Source organism: Balaenoptera borealis (genome assembly GCF_965194805.1).
Source record: "Balaenoptera borealis genome assembly, chromosome: 2".
NCBI classification, from domain to species: Eukaryota; Metazoa; Chordata; class Mammalia; order Artiodactyla; family Balaenopteridae; genus Balaenoptera; species Balaenoptera borealis.
In genome coordinates this window covers 183,387,538-183,402,709 of record NC_138867.1, presented here as the reverse complement: position 1 = coordinate 183,402,709, position 15,172 = coordinate 183,387,538, and the positions used below count along the sequence as shown (strand labels likewise).

At 57.2% G+C, this 15,172-nt stretch overlaps 3 protein-coding genes across 10 annotated transcripts in view; 1 reads left to right on the top strand and 2 right to left on the bottom strand.

The window, feature by feature from the left end:
- Window positions 1-789: 789 nt before the first annotated feature.
- On the bottom strand, window positions 790-3,880 carry MRPL54 (mitochondrial ribosomal protein L54). The gene is made up of 3 exons (XM_082381846.1): window positions 3,718-3,880; window positions 2,913-3,069; window positions 790-2,266 (listed from the first exon to the last, which is right to left on the bottom strand). The coding sequence occupies exons 1-3, from the start codon at window positions 3,833-3,835 to the stop codon at window positions 2,134-2,136; spliced, it is 408 nt and encodes a 135-aa protein (XP_082237972.1). The 5' UTR covers window positions 3,836-3,880; the 3' UTR covers window positions 790-2,133.
- A 747-nt stretch (window positions 3,881-4,627) lies between these two features.
- On the top strand, window positions 4,628-11,811 carry APBA3 (amyloid beta precursor protein binding family A member 3). Of its 3 annotated transcripts, none has more exons than XM_082381791.1 (11): window positions 4,628-4,787; window positions 5,429-6,031; window positions 6,119-6,158; window positions 9,008-9,153; window positions 9,289-9,375; window positions 9,482-9,643; window positions 10,001-10,180; window positions 10,302-10,514; window positions 11,168-11,287; window positions 11,374-11,514; window positions 11,590-11,811. In XM_082381791.1, the coding sequence occupies exons 2-11, from the start codon at window positions 5,456-5,458 to the stop codon at window positions 11,659-11,661; spliced, it is 1,737 nt and encodes a 578-aa protein (XP_082237917.1). In that variant the 5' UTR covers window positions 4,628-4,787; window positions 5,429-5,455; the 3' UTR covers window positions 11,662-11,811. The 3 variants fall into 3 exon arrangements, with proteins under 3 accessions (XP_082237917.1, XP_082237919.1, XP_082237918.1); XM_082381792.1 differs by having other exon boundaries at window positions 4,640-4,787; window positions 5,490-6,031; XM_082381793.1 differs by lacking the exon at window positions 6,119-6,158 and having other exon boundaries at window positions 5,429-5,660.
- An 88-nt stretch (window positions 11,812-11,899) lies between these two features.
- Window positions 11,900-15,172, bottom strand: part of TJP3 (tight junction protein 3) — a 29,547-nt gene continuing 26,274 nt past the window's right edge. For 4 of the 6 annotated variants that reach the window (XM_082381763.1, XM_082381760.1, XM_082381761.1 and 1 more), the window contains exons 16-21: window positions 14,952-15,022; window positions 14,321-14,531; window positions 14,132-14,232; window positions 13,506-13,841; window positions 12,504-12,550; window positions 11,900-12,129 (exon numbers count right to left, since the gene is read on the bottom strand). In XM_082381763.1, the coding sequence (XP_082237889.1) occupies window positions 12,027-12,129; window positions 12,504-12,550; window positions 13,506-13,841; window positions 14,132-14,232; window positions 14,321-14,531; window positions 14,952-15,022 (869 nt within the window). In that variant the 3' untranslated portion in view covers window positions 11,900-12,026. The remainder of the gene's footprint in view (window positions 12,130-12,503; window positions 12,551-13,505; window positions 13,842-14,131; window positions 14,233-14,320; window positions 14,532-14,951; window positions 15,023-15,172) is intronic. The other 2 variants (XM_082381764.1, XM_082381765.1) reach the window with 1 other exon arrangement.

Here is a 15,172-nt window from a genome sequence, read left to right as displayed (position 1 = left end):
CTGCTTAAGTCAGTTTGAGCAGACACTTGTCCCCTGCAGCCCAGAGTCTGTCCTTGACCACGTCCCTGCCAACCCCACCTGAGATGAGCCACAGCCGAGGCTGGACTCGGTGGAAAACACCGCCCCCTGGGAGCCTCCAAGGACCGTCCTGGGGCCCCACCTGCTCGGATGGGATGGGGGGGTGTTGGTCCTGCTCACGAAGACATCATGGCCGCCCTTCCCGGGGCTGAGCTGGACTCCAGGTTGGGGGGAGGGGGGAGCTGGCAAGGAATGGGGTGTCACTGCTGCCTGGGGCTGGCCCAGTGCCCACATGACAGGGCACCTCCTTATGGGGTGGGGCAGCCAGGGTCAGGAAAGTGCCGTGAGGCGGGGTCAGGGGCAGCACCCCACTCACTCCAGGCTCTGTCCAGGAAGTTACCACAGGTACCAGGACATTCCAGGAATTTCACTTCTAGGTCCTCACACCCAGATCACCTGCCCACTGGGGCTCTCAGCTGGCCTGCTCACCTCCAACCTCAGGTGGCACCTCACACATGAACCCGATGGCCTGTGTGTTGTCTACACTGCAGCAGCCAGGCCAACCATCCATCCAGTCATCCATCCACTCACCCAACTTACGATGAGGACACGACTGAACAAAGCAGAGAAAAGTCTCTGCCCTAGCGGAGCTGCCACTCCAGTGGGAGAGAGACAAGAACCATGATTTTAAAAATAAATAAGTAAAACATAAAACATCTGCTGGTGGTAAGTGCTTGGGAGAAAAATAAAACCAGGAAGGGCGATCAGGAATGTGTGGCAGGGTTGCAATTTAATAGGGTAGTCAGGGGAGGCGTCAATGAGAAGGCAACATCAGAGCAAAGGCCTGGAGGTGAAAGAGGGAGCCTTGAGAACATCCGGGGGAAGAGCGGCGCAGGCAGAGGGCCCAGGGGCAGCACCATGCCTGGCGTGTTGGATGAACAGTGAGGAGGCCCGTGGCCATTACAACTTCGCTTTCTACCGAGAGCCATGGGGAACCATGGAAGGGTTGGGATGATCCGCCTGCCCAGAACAGGCCACCAGTGAGGGCAGGTGTGGGGTAATCTGCCTGGCAGAGTCCTCCTAAGAGGATGAGGGCCCTCATTTTCCTGGGACCAGACAGAATTAGCCTCAGGGACCCTGCCCTGCCCGACCCGTCCAGCTCTGGAGGAGCCTGGAGGGCGAGAGGGCCCTGGTCCAGCCCCCCAAGCAGTGTGGTCCTGGCACTGTGTGTGTCCTCCAGCTTCCTTCAATCTGGTGGGCACCAGTGGGGGTGGATGGACAGGAGAATGATGAGTAGGCCCAGGTCCCTCGGCTCAAGTGACTGGCCAATGAAGATAACCCCTGTGACACTGGCAGAAAGGAATGAGAAGTCCCTTCCCTCTAGCTGGGCTCGCTGAACTGGATAGGGGGTGTCAGCTAGAAGCCCTGGAGACACCCTTGCCCGAGGGAACTACCCACTGGAGTTAAAAGGACCCAGAGATGGAGAAAGCCACATAGCTGAATACTGAAGCACCTGGATCCAGCCGTGCCTGAAGTCAGACCCTACCCCTGGACATTTCAGTTCCTGAAGCTCACAAAGACTCTCTTCTGCTCCGGATGACTTGATTCAGGTGTGAGTCCAGTGCAACCCAGAGCAGCTTGGCTAGAAAACCCTCCCCCTCGAGGATGGAGGTTGGGGCCTCTTGGGCAACGCTAGGAGTTCCAGGAATGAGGGTGAGCAGCTCAGTGAGGCCGGGAGGAGAAGATGGACCTGCAGACGCCCAACAATCATTGAGGGTGGAGGCTGGGCCATGGGACCACTGGGTCTGAAGTGCCCACCTCCCCACTGCCTGCCCCAAGTCCCTCCTGGCCCTGACATGCGACAACACCCAGAGGCATCTGGGGCCTGCCAACAATTGCCCCAAGAAGTCTTTATTGGCCCCCAGGGCCCTGACTCAGCCTCAATGCAGGGGCCACCCAGTAACCCCAGTGAGGGGGGTAGTCTCCTCTGTTCTCGGAGAAGTCTGTTTTTCCAGAAAATAAAAAGTCCAGGGGGTGGGCTGGGGGAGGTACCCCTCGACCCACCGCATCTCCTCCAGGTCACTGGAGGGTCAGGGTGCTCTGGTCCTTCCCCCGCTAGAACTTCTGGTTCTTGCTCAGCCGGTTGTGGCGCCAGATGTTGTGTTTCCGCAGCAGCCGCCAGTACTCCCGGGTCTCGGGGTCCAGCTCCTCCAGATTCTTGGGGGGGCCCACGTTCATCTGGAACAGCCTGATGGGGAGTGGGTGGAGTCGGGGTTGCAGAGCAGCCCCCTTCCCCGCGGCTCCCCCACCTCAGACCCCCTGGGCACGGGCAGCAGCAGGACTGGGTCCCACGGGGACCGCCTGACCTCAGGGCACTCCCTCCCCACCCTGAGAACATGGAACAAGGGGGTGCTGGGTTGTGGAACAAGGGGGCGCCCCCATCCCAATGGCGCTGGGATCTGAGGTGGGCGCACACCAAACCTTCTGCCTCCTGGCCTTTGTCCATGCCGCCTACCCACCTTTAAGGCCTCCCCACCCACTCGCTCAACCTTTCTAAACCTTCCCCAGCTTGAAGGATTGGCACGTGGCAACGGCTTCTGCATCCTGCCACTGCTCTCAGGGCCAAGAGCAAAATTCCCCCTGCAGCCCCCTGAAAGCTGGGCTCCATCAAGTTCCTGCCCTGTCTCCCCCTACTCTCCACCTTGCCTCCTGGGGTCCACTAACAAACCAGGTGCAGTTCTGCCTGGGGCCTTTGCACTGGCTGTTCCCGCCCACCCCTAAAGCTCTGTCCACCCACTCAGGTCTTGACTCACACACCACCTCCCCAGGGAAGCCATCCCGGATCCTCAGATTTGGTTAGCCAGGCCCTCTTTACCCAGTCCTGGCCCACTCACCACTCTGGATACTCGGAATCCGGCTTCAGGACCACATCCTGGCCCTCCTTGTAGATGTTGACACCCATGGCGTGCGTGGTGAGCCGGACGGGGTCTGTACACACCTCTGGGTCCTTCAGGGCCTCACCGACCACAGCGCCTTTGCCCCCCTTAATGACTACGGTGGGGGAGAATCATTTCAGCCCAGCTCCACCTTCGGGAGGCCAGCCGTCCCTTTCTGCCCTGGCTGGACCCTGTCTGCTGCATTCAAAATGATTTTAACTGGGACACGGATACTGCATTAAATGACACTGATATTCAGAGTAACCAAGTCATTCCTCTTCAATCCCATTTTCATTCCTTCTGTTTATCTCACGAAGAAAGAGCCTCCGCTGGCTGCTCTGTGTCTTTAAAACCTCACGTCTGCCAAATCCCTCCTTTCAACAAAGGAGATCGGGCAAGGCTGTATCCAGAGAAAATTTAAATAACCTTGTTTTGGTTTTAATACTTAGGTGGGTCCCAATTTCTGGTGGTAACCTGCCAAAGGTGACTGATTTGGAGGCAGAAACGTCATAGGGACCCAAGTTCACGACCTACTCCTACCCCCGCCCCCACATAAAAAAAAAACAAAAACAAAAACTTGGGCCTGCGCGCTGAGTCCAATAGCGCCTTAAGTACCTCAAACTGCGCCTGCGCATATAGCTTAGCGTCTGCCTCTACGCTTGCGCGCTGACTCTAGGACGTGCCTCCCCAACCAGCGCTTGCGCACTACCAACTCCCCAATGTCCCTACCATTCCCATCTTGGTCCCTCCTAACCCAGCTCACCCGGTCTCTTGGCATAATCTCGTACATGGAGTCTTACAGAAGCGGCGGGGTTCGGGAGCTCCCGAACCCGCCAGCCGGCCGAGCTCCACGTAGCACTGAAGAAGCGCCTGGCCGCCATGACGTATGCCGGCCGTCTGCACGTGCACGTTTCCGGAGGACGTCTGCGGCCGAGGGGTGCTTTGGGAGTTGTAGGCTCCTAGAGATCTATGGGAAATGTAGTATTCCGGCCGTAAGCATACGTTAATTGTGATTTCTTTAAACTTTTGTAGATACCCCCAGGTACTGCACGAGGCGACTTCCAAAGGATGTCCGACTTATTGCCCTTCAGTTACTTATCACTTACTTTAAGTATCACAACTTATACATCCCTGATTCTAGTCAATGAGCACTTACTGAAAACCTAAAACTAATAAAAGTTAACACTATTATTAGGCTCATTATTTTCTAAACCTATTGCTAAATCTGTAACCAGCTCGATTTCATTTAATTAGGAGGTAGGTACTATTATTATCCCCAGTTTACAATTGAGGAAGCCGGAAGTTTAGGGAGGTAAGTTAAGCCAGGCGAGCCATTCGGCCGCCCTACTGAGTGCCACAACGGAAGTCTGTCTACAGTGTGGTCCCCGCGTCGCTTCCGGTGTCCCCGGAGTCGAAAGGGTCCGCCTCTCACGCTCCTTTAGTATTTTCCAGTCCCATTTCTTCCCATCTGCCATCCCTTGGAATAATGAGCAAAGCCGTAGCAGTCAAGCAGTGGCTTTAAACCGCACTTTGCAGTTCAGGAAACAAGCTCAGAAGCCAGCCCGAACTTTCACTGTGCGTAAATGAAGGTTCGGGATTCGAACTCACGGTCCCAACATCTAGCGCCCCCGCGTGGCCAGGCTGGCTGAGAGAACTACATTTCCCAGCAAGCCCCGCGGGCTTGCGCATGCCCAGTGGTCCAGGAGCGCTGCGCGAACAGATCTGCCAGCGCCCTGTCCGGGAATTGGCGAGCGGCGGCGACTGGCAGGACCGGACCAGCCAGGGCGCGGGGTCCTGGGGGCCGCGCGGGTTGAGGCCACCTCGGTTTGGGAAGTGAGTGTGCCGGCGGAGCAGAGCGAGGTCTGGAGCCAGCGCCTGAGGTCACGGCTCTGAAGTCTTGAGTCTGGGGTCTGCTAGAGGACTGGGGTCTTAACTCAGCTTTAGGCTCGAGTTGAGTCTTCAGGTTGGGTCTGAGGTCCAGGTCTGAGTCTGGGGTCGATCTTGAGGGTGGCATTGGAGGTTTTGAGATGCGAGCCCGCTTTCTGGCATCTTGGAACTCCAGTATTAAGTCTGAAATTCTGGGTCTAAAGTCTTGGACTGAGGTCTTGAGTCCTGGGTCTCGGCGACCTACACCTGTCGGGTCTGTATAGTCAGAGTATGTCTCCAGCCTCCACATCCCCGCGGAGGAAGATTTGGAAGAACCAGGGCCGGGGTGAACAGGGTCCACGGATGGGGAGAGGTCTGGGGCAACGGGTACAGGGGAATCCCCCGGGGTTTGGAGCCTGGGAAGCCACAGCCTTACAGCTGCTCATTCTGCACCTCAGTTTCCTCGTCTGTAAAATGAGGTCATAGCAGAACCTTCCTTGCAGGGTATGATGGGGATTAAATTATGTGTCCTGTATGAATACATACCAGGTGAGAGCCTGGTACCAAATTGGCAGCCAGGAAATCTCATCTTTGATTCTCTTTTTCAGATGCTAGCTTGAGCCCAGGGTCCAGGCATGGAATTCCTGACAACCTCCCAACCCCCTCCAGGACCTCCAGCCATGGACTTGGAGGAGCCCAGGGACACACTTTCACCCTCTCAGGACCTCACCCCTGATTGCCAGTGGGACCCGGCACCAGGAGGCCCCAGCAACCTGAGTCAGATGGAACTTGACGGGCTAAATATTCGGGACCTGCTGCAACAGTTTGAAGCTCTGCCAGGTGATCTGGTGGGCCTGTCCCCAGATGGACCCCCGTGCCCCTTGCACATTGCCACTGGCCATGGCCTGGCCCCTCAGGACATCACCGATGCCCATGGGCTCTTGTCCGCCGAGGCTGGCCGGGAAGACTTGCTGAGCCTCTTGCAGCAAGACGAGCGCCCTCCTTCCCAGTCAGGTCCCCAGGAACCTCCAGACCCTGCTCCTCGCCTGTTGCAGCCCCCTGATGACCCAGAAGGGGATATGGGCCCCCAGGAGTGGGCAGAAGGAGCCTCTGTCGAGCAGGACGAGGGCAGGAGCTCAAGCAGCTCCCCAGAACCCTGGCTGGAGACAGTACCTCTGGTCACTTCTGAAGAGCCACCTGCCAGTGCCCAGGTAGAGCCCACCCCGCCCCCCAGGCCGCTCCACTGCTGGGAGCCAAGCAGGAGGACTCAGGCCTACCCCTCTTCTGTCTTCTTCCAGAGCCCCAAGACCCTGGCTTCCTACCCAGCCCTCCAGGAGGGTGAGTGTCCCGCCCACCCTGGCCCCAGGGACTTCGGGGTTTCAGAACAGCCCGACTCAAGCTCCCAAAACCTGGCACAAAGTTTGCCAGTAACAAGTTGCTTCTAGAGAGGCTATAAGGTTGGTTTTGAGTAGATTCCAGACACCTGAAAGAAGAGACAATCCTGAGAATGTTCTAGAATGAATAGGGAGCATTAGGGCAGACTTGGCAAATTGTAGCACTTAACTTGATTCTAGAGCAAGGGTTGGTAAATTACCATCCATGGACTTTCTGGTATGTTTTGTGAGCTAAGACAGCTTCTGCATTTTTATTTTATTTTATTTTATTTTTTGGCCACGCCACGCAGCATGTGGGATCTTAGTTCCCCGACCAGGGATCGAACCTGCACCCCCCTGCAGTGGAAGCGCGAGTCCTAACCACTGGACCGCCGGGGAAGTCCCATGCATTTTTATTTTTATTTTATTTTATTTTTAAAATTTATTTTTGGTTGTGTTGGTGTTCGTTGCTGCTCATGGGCTTTCTCTAGTTGCGGCGAGCAGGGGCCGCTCTTTGTTGCGGTGCGCGGGCTTCTCATTGCAGTGGCTTCTCTTGTTGCAGAGCACGGGCTCTAGGCGCACAGGCTTCAGTAGTTGTGGCACGCGGGCTCAGTAGTTGTGGCTCGCAGGCTCTAGAGCGCAGGCTCAGTAGTCGTGGTGCACGTGCTTAGTTGCTCCGCGGCATGTGGGATATTCCCGGACCAGGGCTCGAACCCGTGTTCCCTGCATTGCCAGGCAGATTCTTAACCACTGGGCCACCAGGGAAGCCCCCGTGCATTTTTAAATGGTTGAAAAAACTTGAAAGAAGAACATTTCTTGACAGATGAAAACGATAGGCAATTCAAATTTCAGCGTCCGCAAATAAATTTTATCGGGAGAGACTGATGCCCATTCATTCGCGTGTTGTCTGTGGCAGCGGCCAGACTGAGTAGTTGCAATGGAGACCATCTGGCCCACAAAATAAAAAATATTTACTGTTTGGGCCTTTGCAGAAAGGCTTGCCAATCTGCTCTCAAGGCATGAGAAGTATCTGTTCTGGCCACCTGGAATGTTCTAGAACATTCTCCCCCACACTGAGGCTCTAGGTCAAAGAACAAGTTCCGTGGTTGTGGGAAAGGAAGCTGGTTTGAACTTGTAGTTCCAAGAAAGTTCTAGAGTCATGGGTGGAGCTGTGATTCACCTAGAGAGTTCCAGAACCTAGCATTTTGCCTGTGGTTCTAGATTAAAGTGACCTCGGCTGACGACGGTGTTCTGGAATGATGAACAGAGCTGTCAGGTTCTACTCAGACTGGGGAGTTCTAGAACCATGGAGTGAATAGAATTTATCTCTGGTTCTAGACCTTTAGGAGCTGTACTAGAACTGGGCAGAACTGTCCAATTCTAGAAAGTTCTACAGCTATACAACAGAAATAGAATTTGAGCCACATGTCACTTGAAATTTTTTAGTTATCCACATTAAAAAAACAAACACTTAAAAGTAACTTTAATAACATTTAAATTAAGCCCACATATTTAAAATGTTATTTCGGCATACAATTCAACATTTTATAATTTTACATTTTTTTTGAGAGCTTCTAAATCCGGCATGCATTTTACGCTTACAGCACATCTAAGTCCAGACCAGCCACATTTCAAGTGCACAGTACCCACATGTGCTTGGTGGCTACCATATTGGATGGTGCAGTTCTAGAACCCAGAGCAGAGTTATCTGTTGTTCTGGAATGCTTAGATCATGAAGGACAGTGGGCAGAACTGGCTATCCTTTAAGTTCACGGGAATGTGGTTTCATTCCCTGTGGCCTGTGGTTCTCCAAAAAGCAATAGCTATTGGTTAGAATATTCTAGAATCACTGGCACTGCTGTCTGGCTCTAGGTTGCTCAGGGAATTCTAGAGCCATAAGGGCAGAGCTTTCTGTGGTTCTGGGCTGGGTTGGGGGGATTCTAGAACCATGAGCAGAGTTGTTCGTTTCTGGATTGTTCAGATAATTCTTAGAATTGCCCAGTGCATCTGCAGTTATGAGTTATTGAGGGGATTCTAGAACCACAGGAGGAGCTTCCTAATGCTATCTTGATCAAGACGTTCTGGAATCACGTAGTGGAAAAGTCTGATTCTGGAGCAATGTAGGTTTCTAAAATCCCAGGCAGAATTCTGTGGTTTGAGACCTGTCAGGGAGTTCTAGAATCACAGATCAGGAACCACCTGGGTTTCTGGACAGTATGAGAGTCTGAGCTACGTGGACAGTTGCCTCTTTCTACTCTGTTTGGGCAGTTCTATGACCATGGAGTAGAGTTGTCTGTGGTCCTGGGCCGATAGAGAATTCTAGAGCAGTGGGCAGAGCTGACTGGCTCTAGATTGATTGGGATTCCAGAATCATCCAGCAGAGTTGACTATGGTTCTATAATGTCAAGGGTTTTAGAAATAGTGGGACTGTCTGGTTCTAGCCTGATTCCTGGAATTCTAGCAACACAGGGCGGCGGTGTCTGTGGGCACTAGAGCTGTTTCTGGCCGTGGTTCTGGATGCAGATTCTGCTCCTGAAACCGCGTCCTCTGCCTGGGAGTCCTTGAGCTGTGGGCAGAGCCGGCTCTAGACTGACGGAGGGTTCTACATCCGTGAGGGCCAAGCCACTGATCTGTGGCTCCGGCTGATGGGGTGGCTATGGGACAGTGGGCAGACCTGTGTGGCTCCAAGTGCCAAGCCGCGGGGCAGAACTCTCTGTGCTTCCAGACCATTCAGGGCTCTGGGCAGAGCCCACAGGGGTGGACGAGCCTGGCAGAGGTTCTAGGGGGCTGACCCGCCTCTGCTGTCGCCCTCAGTGTCCGGCCCCTGTGACCACGAAGACCTCCTAGATGGTGTCATATTCGGGGCCAAATACCTGGGCTCCACCCAGCTGGTGTCCGAGCGAAACCCGCCCCCCAGCACGCGCATGGCGCAGGCCCAGGAGGCCATGGACCGCGTCAAGGTGAAGCCAGGGGCCGGCAGGAGGGTGGGCGGGCGGGTAGGTGGGCTGCAGGCCGGGTCCCCCGAGGCCGTCCGAGCCTGGCGGGTCAGAGTCTGGGTCTTTGGGGGCCTCCATGTCCCACCCCACCCCCCGCAGGCCCCCGATGGGGAGACCCAGCCCATGACAGAGGTAGACCTCTTCGTCTCCACCAAGAGGGTCAAGGTTCTGACAGCTGACTCCCAGGTACGGGGCCCAGGCCTGGCCTCTGGGGCGTGGGAGCCTCCGCTGAGGGTGGGGCCGAGCGAGGCCCCCCGCAGCCCACCCAGCCTGGTCTCCCCGCCCCCTCCAGGAGGCCCTGATGGACCACGCCCTGCAGACCATCTCCTACATCGCCGACATCGGCAGCGTCCTGGTGCTCATGGCCCGGCGGCGGCTGGCCCGGCGGCCGGCGCCCCAGCCCCACAGCCGCCGGCTCTACAAGATGATCTGCCACGTTTTCCACTCGGAGGACGTGAGCAGCGGGCTCTGGGTGTCCTGAGGGCGAGGGGGAACTCACGGCGGCCCCTGCTCTCCACCAAAGCCCCACCTGGCCACACTGTCACCCCAGCGTCCTTCCATCCTCACCCTCCTGAAGGCCCTGAGCCATATATTCCAGGCCTTCCTGTAAGAGCCTGAGACTGGCAGCCATCTCCCCAAACCCTCCCTGCCCCAGGCCTGTCTCCCTTCCCCTCCCCCTAGATTCTTGGCCAGCGGCTGGCGGGCCAGTCCCACTTGGGGGTGTATGGGCTGCTGCTAGGGATGTCAGTGGCTGGGGGGGGACCTGAAGGAGGTGGGTGGGACCCCCAGAGAGGTGCCTCCCACCCCACAGGCCCAGCTCATTGCCCAGGCCATCGGCCAGGCCTTCGCCGTGGCCTACAGCCAGTTCCTGCGGGAAAGCGGGATCAACCCCAGCCAGGTGGGCTCCCAGCAGAGCCAGGGGGCCACGGGCCCCGGCCACCTCCACAACGGGGACCTCGACCACTTCTCCAACAGCGAGAACTGCAGGGAGGTGAGCAAGCGGGTCCCCCCACCCCGGCCCACCGAGTGGCCCTGAAGCCCTCCCGCGCCCCCCACCCTACCTCCTCCTACCTCCTCCAAGCAGCCCTCAAGCGCCACCTGTGACCCCCCAGGTGTGCATCGAGAAGCGCCGGGGTGAGGGTCTGGGCGTAGCCCTGGTGGAGTCGGGCTGGGGTTCCTTGCTGCCCACGGCCGTCATCGCCAACCTGCTGCACGGGGGCCCCGCCGAGCGCTCAGGGGCCCTCAGCATCGGAGACCGCATCACCGCCATCAACGGGACCAGCCTGGTGGGGCTGCCCCTGGCCGCCTGCCAGGCTGCCGTCCGCGTGAGTCCTCCGGGGCGGCCAGGGCAGAGGGCCTGCAAGGGCCCCCCAGATGGCAGGTTCCCCCCTCCCCACGTGGCCAGGAAAGTGAGCCCAAGGCCAGGTCTCTGTGTCTCAGTCCAGAAGGGGCAGGTAAAGCTTCAAGTCCTACCTGCTCCCATGCACTTTGGGAGACCGAGGCTCAGAGAGGGTAAGTCCAGGGACACCGCTTTGGTGCGGGAGCAGGATTGGAACACAAGGCCTTTCCTCTCTGCCATGAGGCAGCAAGTGTATTCTTGAGTCTTGACCCTCGTTGCCCAGACTGGGAGACTGAGGCCCAGAGATGGGGAGGGGCCTGGCCAGGCCAGAAGGGCAAGTCTGACACGGTTCACGCAGTGTGTTACTGAGTGCTTGTAACCCTGCCTTGTGGGCACTGCTAGAACCTTGCTTTTGACCATAAGGAAACTGAGGCCCAGGGAGGTGAGAGGTGGCACGGCTCTGACTCCAAGGCCGCCCAGCTCTGGTCTGCATTCTTAACCACTTCTCAAGGGATCTTGTAGAATCTGTAGGTTCCATTTTATGAGTGGGTAAACAGGCCCAGGAGGGGCTGCAGCTCAACAGGAAGTCTGGCAGCCCCCCGGAGGCCCAGCCAGGTCAACAGCCCCCATCCTGCACAGGAAGTGAAGTCTCAGACGCTGGTGACCCTCAGCATCGTCCACTGCCCGCCGGTCACCACGGCCATCATCCGCCGGCCCCACGTCCGCGAACAGCTGGGCTTCTGCGTGGAGGACGGCATAGTGAGCCCCCAGCCCAGGGACCGGGTGGCGGGTGGGCGGCCCCAGGCGTGGCCCCCTGAGCAGCGTGGCCCTTCCTGTCCCCCCAGATCTGCAGCCTCCTCCGGGGTGGCATTGCGGAGCGCGGGGGCGTCCGCGTGGGGCACCGCATCATTGAGATCAACGGGCAGAGTGTGGTGGCCACGCCCCACGCCCGCATCATTGAGCTGCTCACGGAGGCCCACATTGAGGTGCGTGCGTGGGTGGTAGGCGGGGCCTGAGTGGGAGGAGGCCGCCTGCAGCTGCCGCCTCCTCTCTGCCCCCAGGTTCACATCAAGACGATGCCCGCTGCCACCTACCGCCTGCTCACAGGCCAGGAGCAGCCGGTGTACCTGTGACCAGCCACCTTCCCCTCACCACTGTGCCTTAGCCCCCGCCGGCCCTGGAACTCCGTCCGCGGACCCTCCTTGGCTGGCCAAGGCCACAAAAGTTTCTTGGTTCTATATTATTTTTTATGTAAAAAATTAAAAGCTTATTGAATGGGCAAAGTCTCAGATCTGGGTCTGTGGGGTTGAGAGAGGAAAGATAGCACCCTAGTCTGGCCCCTTGTCCCTGGAAGTCACTAAAAGCCAGTGCTGTGAAAATAACTCCATTTATTAAAGACCGGGCAGAGGGAGGCAGGTTTCCAGGTTCTGTGTGGGAAGCTGAGTCTCAGCTCCAGGGAGAAAAAGGGAGGACAGGCCAGCTGGCCACCTGGGAGGGGTCACAGGTCAGTGGCCGGTCCCCAGTCATAGCCATCTTCGTCAGAGGACTCCACATCTCGGGCTCGTGTAAACTTTTTCCTCAGAGCATCCCGCTCATAGGTCCTGGGGATCAGAAAATAGAACAGAGGCTGTGGGTGGGGAGGATGTGGACTTACCTACCATTATCTGAGTTGACTCTGGGCTAGGCACAGTGGGTGCAGTCAGAGATGAGCAAGACAAAACTCCTACACATCCTTCAAAGCCCGCTCCAAATTCCCTTCCTTCAGGAAGCCCTCCCAATTCTCCCAGGAAGAGGATTCCTACTCCCATGGCCCTGACTACATGGGGCTTGGAGTGGCTCTGTCTGGCTCTCTCTCACCCAGGAGGCTCCCAACACCACGAAGGCATAGCTTGGTTCTAGGTCTCTTCTCCACCCCACACCCTGAGTCCCAGGGGGAAGGTTGAGGGCCCCCAATGTGGAGTACAGGGGCTCTTACCGCATGCTGTCCTGTCGCCATTGACCCTGTGGGTGGCGGCCATCCACCTTGCAGAGGGAGAAAGGAGGTTAACACTTACCCCCAAGTATGATAAACTGAGATGAGTAACTACCCCATCCCACCTCCCCACCTTTGCCCCCGGCAGTGTTACCCACAGGCTTTCTCCTTGTCCCCACAGAAGTCTGGAGCTCATCCCCAATTTTAAATGAGAAAACAGCCTGGGACAGGGGAAGGCCTTGGCTGTGATCTCCCAGACTGTCAGCAAAGGGGGAGTGGGGTTTCCCATCTGTGACTTTCCTCAGAGGGCTGTTCTCAGGAGCTCATAAATGAGTTCATATATGTCAAGTGCTTAGAGGAGAGCCTGCCCCATAATCAGGATGCCATGGACAGTTGAGCAGGTCGGGTACTGCACAATGCCACAGAGCACCATTCTACCAGAGACGTCATAGATTCGTACATTTTTACATTTCCCTAGAGAGGGTTTGGAGGATTTTGTCAAATTCACAGAAAGGCACCTTGGAGGCTGAGGCAGCCGCACAGAGAATAAGTGCTAAGTCAATATTTGTTATTGTTGAACACCCAACTCCCGGGGCCAGGACTTGGACTAAGTGTATTCTGTTTGAACAACAAGCTTGTGGGAATTCCCTGGTGGTCCAGTGGTTAGGACTCTGAGCTTCCACTGCAGGGGACGTAGGTTCGATCCCTGGTCAGGGAACTAAGATCCCACAAGCCAAGAAACAAAACAACAACAACAGCAAAATAACAAGCTCGTGACATCAAGACTTTACCATCAATCCCTGTATCTTAGATAAGGAAACTCACGCAGAGGTTAAATATTTGCTTTAAGTGACTCAGTGGTTCAAATACCCTAGATCCAGGTCCCAGCTACTGATCTGGTCGGGGAAGTTTCTGTTCCTCGACATCCTGGCGGAAAATAGGCTCCCTAGGTGTCTCAGCCCCGTCCCGAGACCCTTGCTGGGGCCAGCCTGGTGCTCTGCTCACCTGGGTCCCCCGGTGACCCGAGGATCTACCGTGATCTTGCAGGATCCGAGGCTCATCCTCCAGCACGGGCTCCGAGGACCGGGCCAGGGCTGGCGCCAGGGGCCCCTCGTCCACGTCCGTGTGGGGCCCACCCTCGCCATCCGTGTAGCCCTCGCCGTCCGTGTAGACGCCGCCCTCACCGTCTGTCTCATAGTCACTGTTGAGCCGGCTGTCACAGCTCAGATCCGCGGAGCTGTCAGCCAGGCTGCGATGAGGGAGGTCCAGGTTGTCCTCTGAGGAGCTGTCCAGCTGCGGGTGCACATGGCCTGGCTGAGCCGAGCCCCGGCCCTCCCTGATCTTAGAGAAAAACCCCAGACCCGGGACACCACCTTTCAAACTCCAGTCCTCAACCTCAAATTGAGCCTTAACCCTTGACCCCAAGGTGAGTTCTGACCATTGACCTTGGTCCAGACTGAGCCCCCAGATCTGAGCTGAGCCCCAACCCTGACTCCAGTGTCAGGAAAAGACCCCAATCCCATCTCACCCCAGGAACCAGGTCCAGACCCTAGGCTCAGGTCAAATCTGGGCCTTGGCCGTGGCCCCTAACCCAGCCCTAACTGCGACTGTTCCCAAACCCTGGCAGGTACCTGGTCCTCGGCCGTCCAGATGGGCCGCGTCTGCTGCTCGCGGATGATGGCCTTGAGCTCTTGGTACCAGGAGTCGCTTGTGCCCTGCAGGGGGATGGTGGCTGCGGGCGGGGGGGAGGGGCATCAGCATGGCTGGGAGACTCAGGGCAGGACCCACCGCCCACCCCAGACCCTCAGCTCCCACCCCACCTGTGAAGAGGTGATCACTGTGCTTCCTCAGCTTCTGGGCCTGAGCGTAGAGGCGGCGGGAGTTGCGGTGGGAGGTGGGGGCCAGCCATTGGCGCAGTGCCTTGAGAGCTGTCCGGCTCTCGGGGACACAGAAGACCACGATTGGGTAGTACTGCACGTAGTTAAGGCGCTCAATGGCTGAAGGTGTCACGTCCAGGAGTGCGTGTTTGTCCTGGGCCAGGCCAATGTTGGGGGCCGTGGGGGAGGGAGACAGAGAGACAGTGGAGGGAAAAACACCCAGAGACAGAGCATCAGAGACAGGTGAAGAATCAGAGAGACAGAGATGAAGAGTCTGAGGTCAGAGTGGACCCCAGCCTCTCACATCTGCAGGCCAGCATGTTGGGGTGGGGCTTGGTGATAGCCCAGGCCACAGTGTCTTGAGCACCAGAGCCCCAGTTTGAGTCTCTGCCTCTTCCCAGGACTTGCTGCTGTGTGACTCTGGGCGGGCTCTGTCTCCCTCAAGTCCCCCACATCACAAAGCCTCCAAGAGGGGGAAAACCACATTTGCGGGGTGTGGGGCCAGAACAGATTGGAGGACTGGGCCTCGGTTTCCCCATCCATGAAATGGGACCCACAGCAGAGCCTTGCTTACTTTCTCTGCAATCACCCGCACGGTGTCCAGTTTGATGATCTTGGAGGGGCTGTCGGTCCTTGACACGCTCTCTGTGGAGGGGAGAGGCGACTGGCAGCTTCGGGAGGGCAGTCCACTGGCCCTTCAAATTCATGTCTCCCTGCCCCTCCCCTGCGCAAGAACCCACCATGGCTCCCCATGGCCCTTGAGAGAAATTCTAACGCCAGCAGCAGCAGCAGCTC

What these genes read in the sequence shown, in the direction of transcription:
- APBA3 (XM_082381791.1), top strand. Translation starts at nt 5,456, where the DNA reads ATGGAATTCCTGACAACCTCCCAACCCCCTCCAGGACCTCCAGCCATG. An exon ending in CTACCCAGCCCTCCAGGAGG is followed by an intron (nt 6,159 to 9,007) that starts GTGAGTGTCCCG and finishes TGTCGCCCTCAG; the next exon opens with TGTCCGGCCCCTGTGACCAC. An exon ending in AGGCCATGGACCGCGTCAAG is followed by an intron (nt 9,154 to 9,288) that starts GTGAAGCCAGGG and finishes CACCCCCCGCAG; the next exon opens with GCCCCCGATGGGGAGACCCA.
- MRPL54 (XM_082381846.1), bottom strand. Translation starts at nt 3,835, where the DNA reads ATGGCGGCCAGGCGCTTCTTCAGTGCTACGTGGAGCTCGGCCGGCTGG. An exon ending in AGATTATGCCAAGAGACCGG is followed by an intron (nt 3,070 to 3,717) that starts GTGAGCTGGGTT and finishes CCCCCACCGTAG; the next exon opens with TCATTAAGGGGGGCAAAGGC. An exon ending in GATTCCGAGTATCCAGAGTG is followed by an intron (nt 2,267 to 2,912) that starts GTGAGTGGGCCA and finishes ACTCCCCATCAG; the next exon opens with GCTGTTCCAGATGAACGTGG.